Source organism: Falco naumanni, chromosome 12 (genome assembly GCF_017639655.2).
Source record: "Falco naumanni isolate bFalNau1 chromosome 12, bFalNau1.pat, whole genome shotgun sequence".
Lineage (NCBI taxonomy): Eukaryota > Metazoa > Chordata > Aves > Falconiformes > Falconidae > Falco > Falco naumanni.
The window spans coordinates 2,234,663-2,251,445 of NC_054065.1; the positions used below are offsets into that span (position 1 = coordinate 2,234,663).

Consider the following 16,783-nt stretch of genomic DNA (forward strand, 5'->3'; position numbering starts at 1 on the left):
TCAGAACCACACTAATTTAAGGTTAGCTACTTATTTACCTAAAACAATTTGATAGTATGGCTCTAAATTCTGAAAAAGAATCAGTTTTAACCTAGAATCCAACAGAATTATGAAAAATCCAAAGCAAACGTGATTAAGGGTATACTCGAAACATGCTATGCCAAACAAAAAACAACCACCACCACCCTGCTGTAGTCCGCATGCGAATTCTCCTCATAAAATTACTGAACTACATGAACTGCATGCAGACACGACATTCTTTCAAGTTAATGGTTAGTATTGTTATATTATTTATAATCTAGGAATTTCAAAGGCACATCAACTAAATTCAGACTATGCTAGCACTTGTGCAGTGCGTACCAAAACAAGCTGTTCTTCAATATGCTCTGTAGGACTGAAAAAGATCTGCAGTGTCACACAAGCTATTTCACCTACATAAATAATTTATTCTCTGCATTGCTCGCATTTACCCATTTTAACTTCAAGCTTTTGCAATTTTGCATATAGCATGCACATATCTTACATCTTCACATACATTTCACAACCAAATACATGCTACAAACACCGTTTCCTAAAAACAACGCGCAGCTTCTTTACCTTAAAAAAAAGAAAAAGAAAGAAAAAAAGGGAAAAGAACAAATACCCTTATCCTTCCAACTGCTTGGCTGACTGTCCATCTCTCCACAAACGATCTACCCTCCAGCTGTGATTATCAATTATGCATACCAAGAGGACAGCTGCAAGAGAAGAAATCTACAGCCCAGGATGGGAAACATGGGCTTCCCCAGCAGCGTCTGCAGTCTGCTGCTGCACTGGTGCTGCAGGAGCCCGGTCAGCTGACGGCGCGGGGTGTGGAGCACTGACGCAGTGCAAGCTGTCACCAGGCTCCTAATGCTCCGGCACTAAGACTAAATAAAATGCAATCCCCAACTGGTGCAGCCGTTTGCTTCTTAACTGCTTGCCAACAAAACCGAAAAGACACAAGGCAGTGAAAGAATTCGCCGGCACGAGGGGAAACAGCTTCTCCCTGCAGAGCAGCACCAGTGCATCGGTAACACCAATGCATTGAAAATGCCACTGCTGCAAGGCTCAGCGCAGACTAACAAAAGCCAAACCGCCCTAAGCTGCTTTTCACAGCAGAGCAGAGCTAAAAGTAGTCACCAGACAAGCTTTGAAGGGAATGCTTTTCAAACAATGGTTAAAACACATCTACAAACCTCCTAGATATACCCACTCACTCGTGTTTTGTTTTGTTTTTTTTAAACAAATGTCTGACTGTCTAGAAGACTAACAGAGACACCTTTGTAACACCCCTCTCCCTTTAAAAAAAAAGCTTGAAGGAAAACAGAATAGGACCCTTTCAGTGCCTGTAACAAAAGCAAGAGGGTAATGAAGAACACAGTAAGTCTTTCTGCTGATATTTTTAATCCTTCTGAACTGCTCAGCTGTATTTATTCTTAATGGAGGCTTGAGAAGAACAGTTACCTCTAGCCCTCTACCCAATTCCTACAACCACCTTCCCCCTTTTTATTTTACATCAGCAATTTCTTTTGCCAGCTGCAGATCTGACAATTAAACGTTCCCTTCATTTAAATAAAAACAAGAACCTGGAAGTTTACACTGCTAACATACATAAAGTATTGTACAGACATAAGACGAGCATAAACTAGAAACTCAAAATCTAAAAGAGAAAAGCTGTGAGAACAATGTTGTCATTCTGTTTTCCATCCCTGCTGAAGAAAATATTACTTTGCTAGTCTGGAGTCTTTGTAATACCTAGGGCTGACAATAAAATGCTAAAAACTCCCCAGCACTGCTCCAAAGCCTCTTAAACATTTGATGCGCCATTTTCTGAAGAACTAGAGAAGGGCATTTATAAATTTCCACAAAAATACTGTGGACTGGCTAGGATGAAGATCCTGCTTCAGTCCTTAAATAGACAGTTTTACTTTCCATTAGAACAGTCAGTCTTACATGGAGAAAGATTACCACAAATTTACCTGAAAAGCCCTGTTTATTGCTTCAATTGCTACGTAAATGTAAGGCCTCCTTTGACAGCAACACCAGTTAAGTGTATTTTTAAGTTATGCAAAGATGTGCATTTCATTCACAATTTCAACAGGTAAATCTAAACACGTACTATAGAAGGGAAACGGGAAGTGTATATTAAAATATCATAGCGCATGAAACTTGAAAAGGTGCACTGTACAAAAAAGTACAAAAACACATCTGAAAAACTGCTTCTGTCTTTGAGCTGAAATTCTTAAGATCAACTGGAAGCCCAAACTCTCTGATTTTCCCCCGACATTTGTTTAGATGACTGCATTGTCACTGAATTAGTCAAAAACTTGATGCTTTCAGGAAGTTCTTCTCACCAATTGTCAAATTTCAAAAGATACACAGTTAAAGCCTCTTCTTTATCTTCTTCCTATTCTTTAGTTACATACTCAAATAGTACACTTGGAAAGACTTTCCTAAACAGACATTTTGTAGCAGCAGCCATACAGCAGCCACAGCAGATGAGCAGCAGCCAGAACACGGACAAACACACAGCTGAGCTGGGAGCACAGCTGTCTTACCAGTCCCTGTCCTGTGTCTCCAACGGGCCACTGACTCCCTCCACAGGAGCTTCTCCCTGCCCTCAAGAGTCTCCTTTACTCTTTGCATACTCAAGTGTTTGCTCATACCACTCCACACAAACGATACCCAATACGAAGTCTGTATCCCTCTGTACTCACATCTCTTATTTCAGGTGAGAACACACCCGTGTAACCCCATTCCACACATAAACTGAGTACCAGCACTGCCAACAAACTTCAGTATAAGCTTTATTGTTTCAGTAGGGAAACTGTATGCCTGCTTCTACACCAACATTTAAACAAATACTATCCGACAAACAGGCTACTTACAAGATGGGATTATCAACTCACCCAGACATCCAAACCAGATGCAATCAGTTCTAAACATACTGTTCTACTGAAAGCGCCTATGTTCAAAGGGGCTGCATGCCTGCAGGCTGAGTACTTCACTTGCTACACAGACGTTAAATTATCCTGAGCAGACGGACTGACAACACTATTTTTGCCCTGAAGATCATTCCTGACTCCCCACAGGAGCGCACTTTGGATGACTACCCAAGTGCTCTCACCAGAAGCCTCATTCAATGCTGGCCGCCTCCCTGTGCTGCTGGGAAGGTCGATAACTTGCCACGAACACTCCATTTTCTCCATAATTCTGCCACTCTGCAAGTAACTTCCCAAAGGCCTTGCTCTGTTAGTGGTCTTAGCTATGCAAGCCTTTGCCTCTCAACAGGGGAGACATGACAGCTCTAATGAAACGCAGCCTAGGTCTTCCCTTCAGAAAAATTTCACTCAGGGTTGTTTAGGCCTGTTTTCTTTCCTTGTTCCTCCTACTCCTCTGCAAATTCTCCACTCTGGAACAGAAGTCTGCAATTTATTATTATTTACCTGGTAGCATAAAGATGACCTAAAGAATCAAAGAATCTAAGAATCCCATCAGATGAAATTAAATCAAGATTTTATGTTGAGTTAAAAAATATTTTAAAAATAATCAGCTCCTGAAGGAAACTCCAGAAGCATTCCAAGGTACTTCTCCCCCAGTGAAAAAACAAAACAAAACAAAACCCTTCCCATCTGCTGAATAGCTCTATTTAACTAACTATAAATACAGGAACTGACAGAAATTAACCAAATGGGCATAGTGCTGGTGTAAGGCAGCATTTCTGACTTATTTTAAGCTTCTTATAACTGTAATGACCTGGTCTGCTATAACAGAATCATGGGTAGTATTTTATTTCTACCCCCATCATTTAGGAGCAAAAAGGAAAGCTTCATCATTAGTACTACTCATTCTACCTCTCAAAGTATGTTTCCCACTTGGACTTCACCTTTGAATTTGCCCCCTCAAGAAAATCTGAGAAGTGTAAGTTATCAGTAATTAGCTACGTTTCTATAACTCAGTTACAGAATGCCCTCCTGTAGCAGGTATGAAAACAAGAGATCTGTGAAGCCCTAAGATTTAATTGGAAATGAATGTCTGCAGAGCCAGATGTTCAAAAACACTATGAAAGAAGGGAGTCCCATGAAACCGCCCGCCTCAATAGTAATGATCTCAATGCCATTTTCAAATATCATAACACTGACCATGAACATACTGAGAGGTTTAATTGAAACTGCCGATGTGGTTACATTTCGGTACACAACTTTCTGCCATGGTCAGAAGTTTAGATTTCAGGGGGCTGGGGGGTGTTCTATAAAATACTTGGATTTTGTAGTTCAATAATACGAAATCCTCCACACCCTACCAATCAAAAAAAGGTTTCTGGAAAGCATGGTTTTCTAGCCTATTTGGGGAATTAATGATGTTGATATAAAATAAGGGGTTATCAGTGAAGAAAGTACAAGAGAAGGGCCGAGATACATAATACATCTATTTAGTTTTCGATTCAAATGTACTCAGTTAAACAGCTCCGTTTCTCAAAAGCTGGGATGCAGTCTCCAGAAGGCACAGCGTGCTCAAGCTACAGTCCGTTTACAAGCACTAGATGGCATCAAAGCCCTCCCTGAGGAGCACGCCGTGACATACGACTGGCGAGTCCCTGCTGCACCCTGCCGCTGCCCACCCACAGCCCACCAGCACAAGCCCTGGCACAGCTGGACGTGCACCAGCCGTGGCACAGGTCAGCAGCATCTGAACTATCAGGAAACATCCAATCTGAAGTCACATCTTAATATGCGCTATTTTTATGGAGATCAGAAATGTGCGTTTTGAAGTCTGGTGAGAGTACAGCAGGATTATTATCTGCTAGAAAGGCAAATACAGCACATACCGAGAAACAGAATGGCAGCGGGAGGGGGGAGAATCACTGGATCCAAGACAGTAGGAACTGCTGGTGGTGTGTGGGGATAGCTGCTGTTGAAACTGCTATAAATAGAAGCTTCTAACAAGGAGAGGCATTTCTTTATAGTTAACTACAGTTCTGAATTTGTTTTGGGGTTTAGTTTTTTTCCAGACCTGTGCAGCTATAAAGTATGAAGTCCCTGTGGTCCAATACCATTACAAAACAAAACAGGTTACCCAAGGGTCTGCCAGGCAGCTTTAAACAAACCTCATTCTACCCTGGAGGCTGTTCGAAGCTTTATGTTTGCTTTATTGGAGGGGTGGAGGTTTTTTTTTAAAAAGAAAAAAAGTCCACATCCTTTTCAGGGTTTGTTAGCTCCCTGCAATCCGCTGGGACTCCTGCAGTTACACTTGCAGGTACACATAAAGCATGTTGGCACTTCAGTTAGCTTTCAGAAAAATAGGACTGTTAAATTAAGGTCCTTGAATGTTAAGTGCATCAGTAAGGCAGTTCAGATTAATGTTTTAACAAGCATCAGCAGATTAATGTTTTAACAAGCATCAGAGTCGTACAATCACACCAACTGATTTCCAGAAGTCTTGAGGCACAGTAAAACCTATTTCAGTTCCACTGATGGGAAGACTGAAAAAAACCCACACAACAGAATTAGACTCAGAAGGCCAAACACAGGCACAGATCCATTCTTTGCCTTGTGATGAATTAACACTCCTTTCTGAGAGTATGGAAGACAAATGTATGTATCAGTTCTTTAATGCTACTTTGAAATTGTGCATAAGTAGCGTGGTATTAAAAGCAGACAACTGATTTTGTTTACAGCTTGTCCTTAGACTCTTCAAGGCAGGTCTCAGAAGTCCAGTTCTGTATTCTATAATACAGCAGAAGCAAGCAAAAAAGTAAACAGCACATATTGCTGAGAAAAATATAGGAAAAAAATGGATTATGTTTTTGAGTTCATATTCTATTTAGCTTTAAGTGTTCCTCCACAGTAAAGCAAAAAACAAGATTAATTTTCCTTCCCAAACAACACAGCATGTCCAAAGTTAACATTGCGACTGCTTTACAGAGCGAGCACAACACACAGCAAGGCTGCAGACAGTTCCACCAGACCAGCCATGTGCCTGGCCAGCTCCCGCCCCTCAACTAACACCACTGCCAGACAGATGAGCGCCCTGTCCCAGCACTGTGCTGCTGGATGGGAGGGAGCAGGAAGACACCATGCAACTCTCTCCTCTTCTGCTGTGGCAAATGGTTTTATGTGCAGCTTCTCTGGCAGACAGAAGAGCAGCAGCTGTGTCCTTCGCAGACCCAAAGCAAGAGTCTTTCTTCCCAAAGCAGTGATTTACCACCCCCAGTCTGCTACATCTATGCAATGACTAAATACACCTCTGCAAAGGCTTCTTGTTAAAAGAACTAAAAAGCTAGTATATCAACTGTAACGTGGGGTGGTTGTTTGTTGGTTTGGTTTTAAGTAGTCTGATCTCTAAACAATTAACCCTTTAACATGAAGTACAGATACACAGCAGCTGTTCTCTAGGCAGTACTATATGCTGCAAGTCTGAGCGCAAGGAGAGAAGTCTTCACAGAACACAAAACACAGTGTTTTAACAATGCAGGTGTCGCTGAAATTTCACCACAAGGGAAAAGGGAAACTCTCTCCTCTCTGCCTACCCGTAGGTATAGAAGAGGCGAGACAGGACAAATAGCAACTATCATGCAAAGTTAACGTTAAAACTACATCTTCTATCTTATTTTCCAAATCCTATTGCAACTGCAACAACACCCTGATGTTCCCCCTCCACACACGCCTGTTACTCCCTTCCAAAACACATTTGATGTAGAAGACGTACAATAGGAATGTAGTATTCTATGAACTGTAGACTGCAGCACCTGCAAATATACCAAACAAACATATGGTCTTCTGTTTAGAACAGAGTCGTGCTTTCTGCAGTAGCTGTTTTTAGCAGGAACACTTCTGGTGCAAAACTCAAGTAGCAGCAGAGTGTTGCAGTATCAAAAAGCAAAGTACTCCTCTAGTCTACACAAAGAGCTGGAATTTCATGAGGCATTCACTTCAGAGAACTGAATGCAACAACAGTGGTCTTACCCTTCCTGCAACCTTCCACTACTTTAACTACAGATTACTAGAAGACAAAGTAACTACGCTGAAGTGCAAGCCCCACCTGCAAAAAGAAATGGAAGTTAGTATCTGTGCTGTGTATAAACCCATTTTAATGTTTGCAGGATACTCTTGCTTCTTAATGGCTACTTTCCTAGTAACGCCAGTACTAAGCTCCCTCACGTGCACTATTTTATTTTAAACCACTGGCCTCGATCTAATGCAAGCTGCAAGTCACGCGAGTGGAGATGCACAGGTTCTTTTCCAGACATGTACAGTAGCAGCAAGGGTATTTTCCTAAGTTTTGACATCTGATGTCTGAACTGTGTATGAAAAGAAATGCCTCTTCAAATCACATACACACAGCAGACTGAAATACCATCTTAATACATATTAAGAGCAAATCTGGAAGGCCATCTCATGCCCAGCCTGTAGACAACCACAGAAGAGCTTGCAGTGAGTAGTGACTATTTCTGATCAACAGATCACCAGCAGGAGAACTGGAGAAGAAAACAGGAGACAGTGAGTCCATCCCTGATAAACAGAAAAAAAAAAGTACTAAAGCAATCAGAATATGAAAAAGGTAAAAGTGCAGGCACTAACATTTTCTGTAAACCTTCAGCCTACATAGAGAAGTTTACAGAAAGTGACTTAAAAAGAATGTCATGACATGCTTAAGTTTAGCTAAAGAATTATGCAGATTAGTGAACTGGAAGACAGCATACACAGATTACCTGAAGATTTATTCAGCTTTGCTGAAAATACAGCAGTAGGTTTTTCCTTTTCTTTAACAGAAGCAGCTTCTCGCTCAGCTTCCTTCTCAAAAGCTTCTGGTTTTACTACACTGACTATCTCTTTTTCAGCAGGTAAAGGTGAGGTATCTGTGGCCGGTAAGGACATCATGGACACTTGAGGCACTTCTCTCTCCACCTCCTCCAAAGACTTTTTAAAGGCATTAGTATCTTCCTCAGCTTTTATTTCTACATTCTTTATAGACAGATCACAGGGTAGCTCTGGGCAAGGCAACTGCCTCTTCTCACCTTGGATTGCCTTACTGATCTCTTCACTTTCATCTTTGTGCATTACTTCTCTGTCAGTGGCTTCTGCCAAAATCTCGGGAGCAGTTTTAGGATGAGCTAACATCACAAAGTCTTCTTCCACTGGGACTGGGGAAGACTCCATTGGTGAGAGCGCTTTGTCGTCTCCTGGTTTTGGTTCTGTAGCAACAGACACATCAGCTGAATAAGCCAGAGCACCCAGCTCTTCCATTTGAAGAGGAATCTTCTCCGTCTTGGTTATTTTTGTAGGTGTTGGCTCAGATGGCAGAGCAGCAACAGTTTTGGAAGAGTCCAGTTCGGGTTGGAAAGACTCCAAATAAGGCTTGCCTGTGGCAGCTACAGAATCCACCAGTTGTTCCTCATATTCATCATCAATTACAATGTTCTCAGTTGATTTACTTTTTAAGACGAGAGATGGATCTTCACTCACTTTCTCAGTGAAGTCGGTTATCACCTGGCTGTTGAACAAGTCAGATTTTCCAAACTGTGGAGACAGCTTTTCGACATGTTCCCTGTGTTCAGGCACATCCTGAGAAGTGCATTCTGTTATTAGTGTCTTCGAATAATCTGTAAAGGACGGAGAAGTAGATTCACCAGAGGCCTTTGTTTCCTTAATTAAGTCACATGCAATAGATATATATGGAGTCTCTACATCTTCAGGACTGACCCTACTCTCATGATCTGTTTTTTTAAATGCTAACGCCTCTTTTGCTTCTTGGGCCTGTGTCAGTGGTACATTCACTGCCTCTTGGTATAAGGGAGGTTTTTCAGTCTCTTCTTTTACATTCTCATAATTAGCAATAGGAATAAATGTTTCTAATGGGGAAGCTTCAAGCTGCACAGCAGATGCTTCTGCACTGGCAGCCCCAGTGCTTAGCGGGGCTTCCATAACAATATCTGGCAGTATTGGTGACGGAGCAGCTTCTGACCCTTCAAATGAGGGACAGAGTTGTGTCACGGGTTTGAGAGTCTCTTGTACTGACTCAGAGGTTTGAACTAAATCAATCTTTGTTTCATAAGCAAGTTTTGTACATGCCGCATCATGCATTTCACTTTCATACGCTTCTTGTACTAGATCAGGAGTAAGACCTTCAGGCATATTTGCTGCAGTGTCAGATGGCACTGTTGATACATTCTCTGTTTTAGCATAGTCAGCTTCCCGACCTTCCTGCTTGCCAACTGCTGGAGCACTAAAATTATCTTGTTCTGTGCTTGTCTGAGCTTTCATTTCTGCGATTTTTTTCTCATCATCGGTTCTATTTTCTGAAGTGCCTTCCTCTAGTGGAGAAAGAGATTTGGCTTTGTTACCATCAGGACTTACAGAGGATTCCAGTTTAGTACAAGTGATGTAAGTCTGTGAGGGTTCTTTTACAGCTTCTGGGGTACTTGGGAAAGAGCGATCTTCAGTGCTGCCTTCACTCTCTCTTTCGTAATCCTTCTGCACATTCAGCTTACCTACACCATATTTCTCATCTAAACTGCTTTCTAGTTTGGCATCTATTTTACTTCCAACATCCTCTCTCACACTACTCAGTCTGTGGCTAGCACCTTTTACTTCCCATATTGGCTCAAACGGTTTGAAGTCTGCATATTCTTCACTCCTAAGAGGGTCTTCTTTCAGCGCCCCCTTTTCACCATCATCACCACCTCTGTATTTGTCTTTGTCGTAAAAGAGATCTTCCTCTGTTTTCTCAAACAAATCTTGAGGAGTTTCTGGAGACATTTTCAGCTGCTGTGCAGGCATTTTCTCCAGATTAGGTAATTCTTTAGGGCCCTCTAGCTGTGTTTCTTCCTTCGCTTGAGATAAAATGGCTGCTTCTGCTTTAGCAAATGGGGATTCTGAGTATTTCATCTCTGCAATGTCTTTTTCATTCCCCTCCGCAAGAAATGGATTTCTTGCATTTTCCATAGTTTCTTTATAAACCTCACTTGTATTTTCTTTGTAAATGCCTCTTGCAGTTAATCCACCTGACAGTGTATCAAAGGCTGCGTTCTCTTTAAAGGGATCAGCTGAGATAGGAGAGAAGGAGGGAAGAGAAGGAGCAGTATCAAGCGGGACTGCAGTAAAATCCTCTTGACCAAGCGACTTAGTGCTACCTGGCTGCTCCTGCAAGTCCATAATTTTTTCTGTGACCATGGACAGAAAGGAAAGTTAGAGAATGCAAGTGCTCTTAAAGTCAATACAAACTTTCATGACAGGTTCACATGATGGTAGTTATTAAGAAGTTCTTCCAAGTTCTATCATAAATACTATTAGCCATTAAAACAAAGTATCAAGTTAAAGTATGTTATTCTATTTCATTTCTAGCAGAGAAGTATGCGAGAGCCTACAGAAGCAGCAACTTTATGCAGCGCAAAGATCACAGTAAAGCTGAAGATGCCAGACAAGTGCAGAGCATCCAAGTACAGCAGGCAATATTAACAAAGTAAGAGAGGGAGAGTGGGGTGGCAAGATGAGACAGAGAGGGTATGTGTGTATGCTTGTGCATAAACACATGCACAAATGTGCATGCTACGAAGAAGTCTTCTTATTAAACACTTTTTTAAAAATGGGAATTTGGTAAACAGTGTAGCTAGCAAAAACCATTAAAGAAATACTACAGGTACAAATTTTACTTATCTGAAATACTGCAGAAAGTTTTACCTTCTGCTATATCAGCAAAGCAACTATGCTTTGATGTGTTAACCTGTTAATAGTATCAACTTCTCTCCTACATCAAGGGTCCAAGAATTCACAGATGGCTGTAGCTCATTTGTAAAACAGTTTACCACGTCAAGAAATGAATGTGTAATAAAATCTTGAACAGATCAACTGAAAAGTCAAAACAAAAACATGACAGAACAAAACAAAATTATTCTTGGACCCATGCTGACTTTTAGTAAAGGCAGACTAACTACAAAGGGTTAATGAGATCGGGTCAGAAATGCAGGATGTATTCAGACAAAGGTGAGCAGAAAGAACTTGCCTGCAGAGGAGTGCATCAGAGGCGCAGATGTAGCAGGAAGAGCAAAAAGGGTCTCATCTGAAAAACAAACAAATAACCTCAGCAGAAATAAAGGGCTAGGTTGAAGAGAGGAGAAAGCACGCAAGTAGTCGGTTCCCAGTAAATCAAATAAATATATAGCCAACCTCTACACCCACAGAGAACCACAGAACTAGGTACAAGCCAGGTAATCTGAAAGAGACAACGCTCAGATCTCTCCATTTATAATGGGATCTTTACTGAGGCAGCTCAGGGATCTCCACTGAGGCAGCTCAGGGATCTCCACCCTCCAAGCCAGCGACCAATCTTAAGGTTAGACACACCATAGTAGCTGCTCTTTATTTTCATTCTCCAAACTTAGGCTACCGAGCAGCTACAGTGTCTCTAGCACCAAAAAAAAAAAACAACAGTTGCCATTGACAATGTTACACTGCTCTTCATCAGCTCACTTTGTCAGAGGGTCTACTAACACCAGCTTAACAGCGGCCATAAGGAGACTCAGCCAAAATTTGTGAAATGTTAAAATGACTGAACTAAGCTTTGAAAACTTCCCACAGAGCACTGATCCGGCATGCTGATACTGACTAAACCGAGAACAGTAACTGACACTACTATTTGCTTTACGTTTACATCTTTTACTATTTTTATTGTCTTATAATGTAGAGAAGTTTCCAAATGAAGGCATTATTTTTAAAGCCTTCTCTGGCATGACCCAAGGAGCATATTTTGCTTTGCTGAATTTGTTTTAACTCTGATATTTCACAAAGACAATCCCAGTTCCCCAATTTCAACTTGAAGAACTAAGCAAACATAAGGAAGGACACCCTGCTTCTAAGCTAAGGAAGTCACTCCCTTTCACTAATGCACAATGGTGAGAAGAGTTTCATATTGCGCATTATCTTAAGTAAAAGCATACAACCATGACATTTTTACTAAACTGCATAAAGCATGTAATGAAAAACCACTCTAGAAGCAGCAATACCAACAGTTGTGAGCAACCAGGCAAATCAAAAACAGTCCTTCTCTGGATTTCTGTGTCAGCAACAGTATTTTTCCCAGGTCCATCGTAGCCTGTTGGCATTATTGTGTTCATGTAAAAACAGTAGCATGTAGATAAATATATTTCATTCTGAAGAGTGCATCAAATTTTCAAATTAAGGCTGATAAAGAATATTTGCAATTTACGTCAATTGTATTATCAGACTGTAAAACTATATTAAAGCATTGCAATTAGATTTTGAATTTCCAGTACAGACATCAATAATCTTTAGTTTTGCTATTTGCCTAGACAAAATCAAGTGTTGAAAAAATGAAGAACTCGGGGTTTTATTAAAACCAAAGAAAAACAGAAGCAATTATTTAAAAGATGAAAGGCAAGTAGTAAGAAATATAGCAGACACAGCAGCACATACATAATAATCAAGTAAAGCAAGGCATTAAGGTAATTTTTGGTTTGGCACTGAACCATGACTTTCTGCAAAAGCAATGCCACTTCAAGATACTCATGACCTGTCTGTCTTACTCAAGTTAATCCCACCAGCAGGTTTCAAAAACGTCAAGTCTCCTCACAACCTATGTTTCCTGTCGCAACAAACGGTGGGTTGGTTTTGTTTTGCAGAACATTGTTATCTTCAAGTGGTATTTCTAATCCACAGCAAGATACAAGATAAAACACAGCAAGATACAAGAAAACTAAGTAATAAAGTTGGAGCGTAGGAGACTGTATTTAGAAGCTTCCTAAACTCCTGCCGGGGCCAAAGGGATTTCTGTTCAGTTTTCTAGAAATAACATTTTCCTATTAAGGACCACACAGAGAGAAACCTCAATTCCAAATTTAGAACACATTAAAGCAGTGTTGCAGTTCGGTGGTGGCAAAAGCTTTTAAGGACAAAAACCCAAAAACCACACTGGAGGACAACTGATCAATAAGTGACACTTAAGTCACAGAACTGCAACGTGCATCCATACACTGCCAAGTATCATCACATTCCCTTTATTTCAGCAGATGCTCAACTCTGCATGCCCTGGCTCGCTGGGATCCCTTCTGCAAGCAGCCCACTTGCATGGGGCCCACCGCCCCACAAGACAAGTTAGCAAGTCACCTGGTCTGGAGAGCAAAACAAGAGGCTTCAGTAAGAATGGAGCCTGGGGTTCCATTCCAGTCTCCAGTCCAGTCTAGAGAGCTGCTCTGCCTTCCTTAAATGAGGCTTTTGGCAGTAACGCCAGAGTTGTTTTTTTTCTTCAGTTCCCAGTGTGCCTGGTCCATCAAGGATTACTGCTGAGCTTCATATTTTAGACTAGCAAGCCTTCGGGTTTGCACCAAGCAGCAGCACACTCTCCTTCCCTCTCAATGTTATGCCCAGGTGGACCAAGGAAGCACCATCTCCCACCACAAATGCAGAACCGTCCCCCTCTATGTGTGTACTGGATGCTGATCCTGCTGAAATACCGAATCACTTGGTGCTCAAATGGAATAGTATTGCCCACATACTCCATGCCTGAGCCAGTGTCGATCTGTCAGCTCAACTCTTACCCACCTGTGGCACACTGCCCTCGGAGCACTGCGCACAGATACCAGGTCCAAAGCCTCAAGGGACCCATGATATGGCAATTCACCAGGAAGCTGGTAACAGAGGCTGCAGGCTGAGGAGTAGCCTCGCTGTCACCTCCTCTGAGTCATGTCACAGCAGCATAACCTTTATTTGCTGGAAGGGGCCTACACTTTGGAGTGGAGAAGGGAGAAAAAGCAGGCTGCACCTGATGAGACCAGCTTGCGCAGCATGAAGACAGACACCCCTAACAGCCCAACAGAAAAGAATCTCACAGGGAAACCAAGAACAAGTCAATGAATTGGAAGGGTCAAAAAAGCAGACATAAAAGAAGGGCAAAGAAAGAATACAGAGTCCACTGGGGTAAGGAGATGAAGCTGAAAATGCACAAGTCCCTGAAGGTGCAGTACAATTTATGCCCGAAGACCAAGCGCAATCCGTACCCAAAATTCTAGACTTAATCTATTTAACACTTCCCAACCTCAGAGAGAGAGGTTTCTGGTGAGGAACACTGGTTTTAGGAGCACGGGCGCTGGTTTTTCAGTGCTCCATTACAACAGCACAGTGCAGAAACTCCTCAGGTTTGCCTTCCATTTACTCAACACAGAAACATACAACAGCTATGCCAGTCACTGAATTCCCAGGTTCTCTTAATGGGAGGATATTATGCCCACACCCAAATTTTATTTTCCACATCTAGCTGGAGTGTGAAAAGAGATTACATAAAAGCAGTATTTCCTAACCAGCAAGGAGAACCACCCACTTGCCCTCCACCCACATCAGAATGGCAGTTCTGCTGCTGAAAGGAAGATACCAGGTCCTTTTCCTGCTGTAGGCCCTATATGACAACTCCAGCCAAGGAGGGATAACAGAGTAGGACCTCTACAACTTCCACATCAGCATGATTGCTAACTGAACCAACCATTCTCTTCAGATTGTCATTCAAATGCCATGGTGAAAGGAATGGCATTTCCCTTCCTTGTCATTCTTTCCACCAATGACACTTACACTGAAAAATCCTTTCCTCCAGTGTTACATGTAGAAACCTTTCAGAAACAGAACTCTGTGCTTCAGTAGACAAGAGAAAAAAAACACATCATGTATCAGCCTGTCACCTGGCATACAGTAAGGCTGCCCAGGCTCAAAAGCATACCACAGGGAAGGTGCAAGCCACTCCAGCCAATACTTGCATAACCCTCTAGAGAACTGGCCGCCTCTTCCCACCCTTTACTCAAGTAGTAGCACTGGTAACAGCTGACCACAAGTGTAGTAAGTTTTGTAATAAAGTACTATGTTTATCAGAATAACTTCATTTGTTAGAGAAGCTCACAGAAGATAAATCACTGAGGGTGGCTTTTCCTATTTGCATATTAATGGCAGAAATAAGGCAATTGAAACAAAGTAGTAGTACACTACTACTAGAACCAAGTAAAAAAAAAAAATCAGAATAGACCAAGCTCTAAGGAAGATTATTTTCAAGGTACATATTCAAAACTCCTTTCTTGATCCATGAAGCAGGCCTTTGTTACAGCAAAGCTTCACCCAAAGATACAAAGAAATCTAAACAAAGCAGTCTTCGGATTTTATGAATCATAACCAAAAAAAAATCAGTAAGATGAACTGCTCAATTCATGTTTCCATCAGAAGACAGATTTTGTTTCATGAAATATAGAATAAGACCTCAAAATGAACACTAAATCTCCAGGAGAAAAGTCTTTACTCCAAATTTTATCTGTCAAAAATCCATAATGGTGCAGGTTAGTAACTTACCCTCAGCATTACCATTACAATAAAGGCAGATGACCTATTTGTGAATGGCATTACTATCATATTAGTTACTGAAGTAGTCCAATTGGTGGGTTTTAGAAAGAACTTTATAGACCAACTCAACCTTGCTCAGGTGATTTTACACCATTCAGTAAAATACTAGTAGTATATTCAAACATATACACCCACACATCACCAAATCAGTAATCGCATGACTGCTGTTTGCCTAAAGAGAGAAAGTTAACAATTTTGCTCACTAGCACATACTCGCCTGGCCTTTTTTTTTTTTTTTTTCAAGCCACATATACAACCATATTCCCCTAATGTGAAATGAATAGCATTTATGAAACAACAAAACAAAGTGAAGCACAAAGTGATTCATTCTGATCTCATTCCTACTTTTAGCCAAAACCATTCTGCAAATTTTACCTTGGCTTTCACAACATAAGAATTCCCTCAAAAGAAAAAAAAATCCACCCACAAGCAACCCTGTACCTTCTCCTTTCATTAGCATGACCTTTCATACTTTAAAGCTTTGTATTATGGTTTCAGCTAAAATGTAAGTTCCACTAATAAGAAATAGATCTCAAAGTTTTTTTGTTTAAAAATCAGCTGGCACCATTACAACAAAGAGATATCATTTTAAACTCTCATTTTAGTTTTTGCCAATTGCCCACTAACTGATGGTGTTGCAAGATACTGATATTACCAGCATAAAACTATTTTGGATAAAAAGCAGAGAAATAAATGGAGAGAGATTTTTTGGACAACTAAGAAAGAGAAAGTAAAGTTAGTGGCAAAGGTTTCCAGAGAAAAAGAGAAGAATGCTTAAAACTAAAAACTAGCAAACTGACAATTCCAAGAAAAGCAATTTATTAAAAAAAAAAAAGCGCCTTTTTTTTACCCCCCTTCTTCCCCCCAAAACACACTTGCAAACAGAAAGCAGAGGACTTAAGTCTAGTCATAGAAAATAACTCAGCAAGAATGTGTTCTACACCCCATTGCTGGATTTTTGGTCCAGCTGCTCTCTCATGTGACTCCTTCTAAGCATCTGCAGCAGGTCTGTGATAGAGTATCATATTAATAAACCTACCTTATTTTTTAATGTGTGAGCTCAGCATTAAAAAAACCAAACTAAAATATTTTATTTTCTACATATAAACACCAAGTAAACTTAATCTTGATGCACAGTTTAGGTTTGGTAGGAGACTATATTAGGCTGCTAGATGGCAATTTCGATATTCAGAAAATAAAAAACATTTCCTGGATTAGTTTGCTGGAGAACGTATGCTATTCTTAAAACAAAAGAGAAAAAAACAGTTGGCAAGAATACAGTTTTTAAGAAGCTACTTCACCTTTAGAAAGCTATTTCACATTTAGAAAATTAGCAAAATGCCTAACACACAACACAGGAACTGCTTTTGTTT

General features: G+C 40.9%; 1 protein-coding gene across 4 annotated transcripts in view; it reads right to left on the bottom strand.

Moving 5' to 3' along the window:
- The window catches only part of RTN4 (reticulon 4), a 48,102-nt gene that overhangs the window by 20,601 nt on the left and 10,718 nt on the right, over positions 1-16,783 (bottom strand). The window contains exons 2-3 of one of the 4 annotated variants that reach the window (XM_040611382.1): positions 11,023-11,079; positions 7,733-10,183 (exon numbers count right to left, since the gene is read on the bottom strand). The exons of 1 other annotated variant lie outside the window; for it this stretch is intronic. In XM_040611382.1, coding sequence (XP_040467316.1) covers positions 7,733-10,183; positions 11,023-11,079 — 2,508 coding nt within the window. Of the gene's footprint in view, positions 1-643; positions 845-7,732; positions 10,184-11,022; positions 11,080-16,783 lie in introns of those variants that run through there. 2 more of the 4 variants (XM_040611384.1, XM_040611386.1) reach the window with 2 other exon arrangements.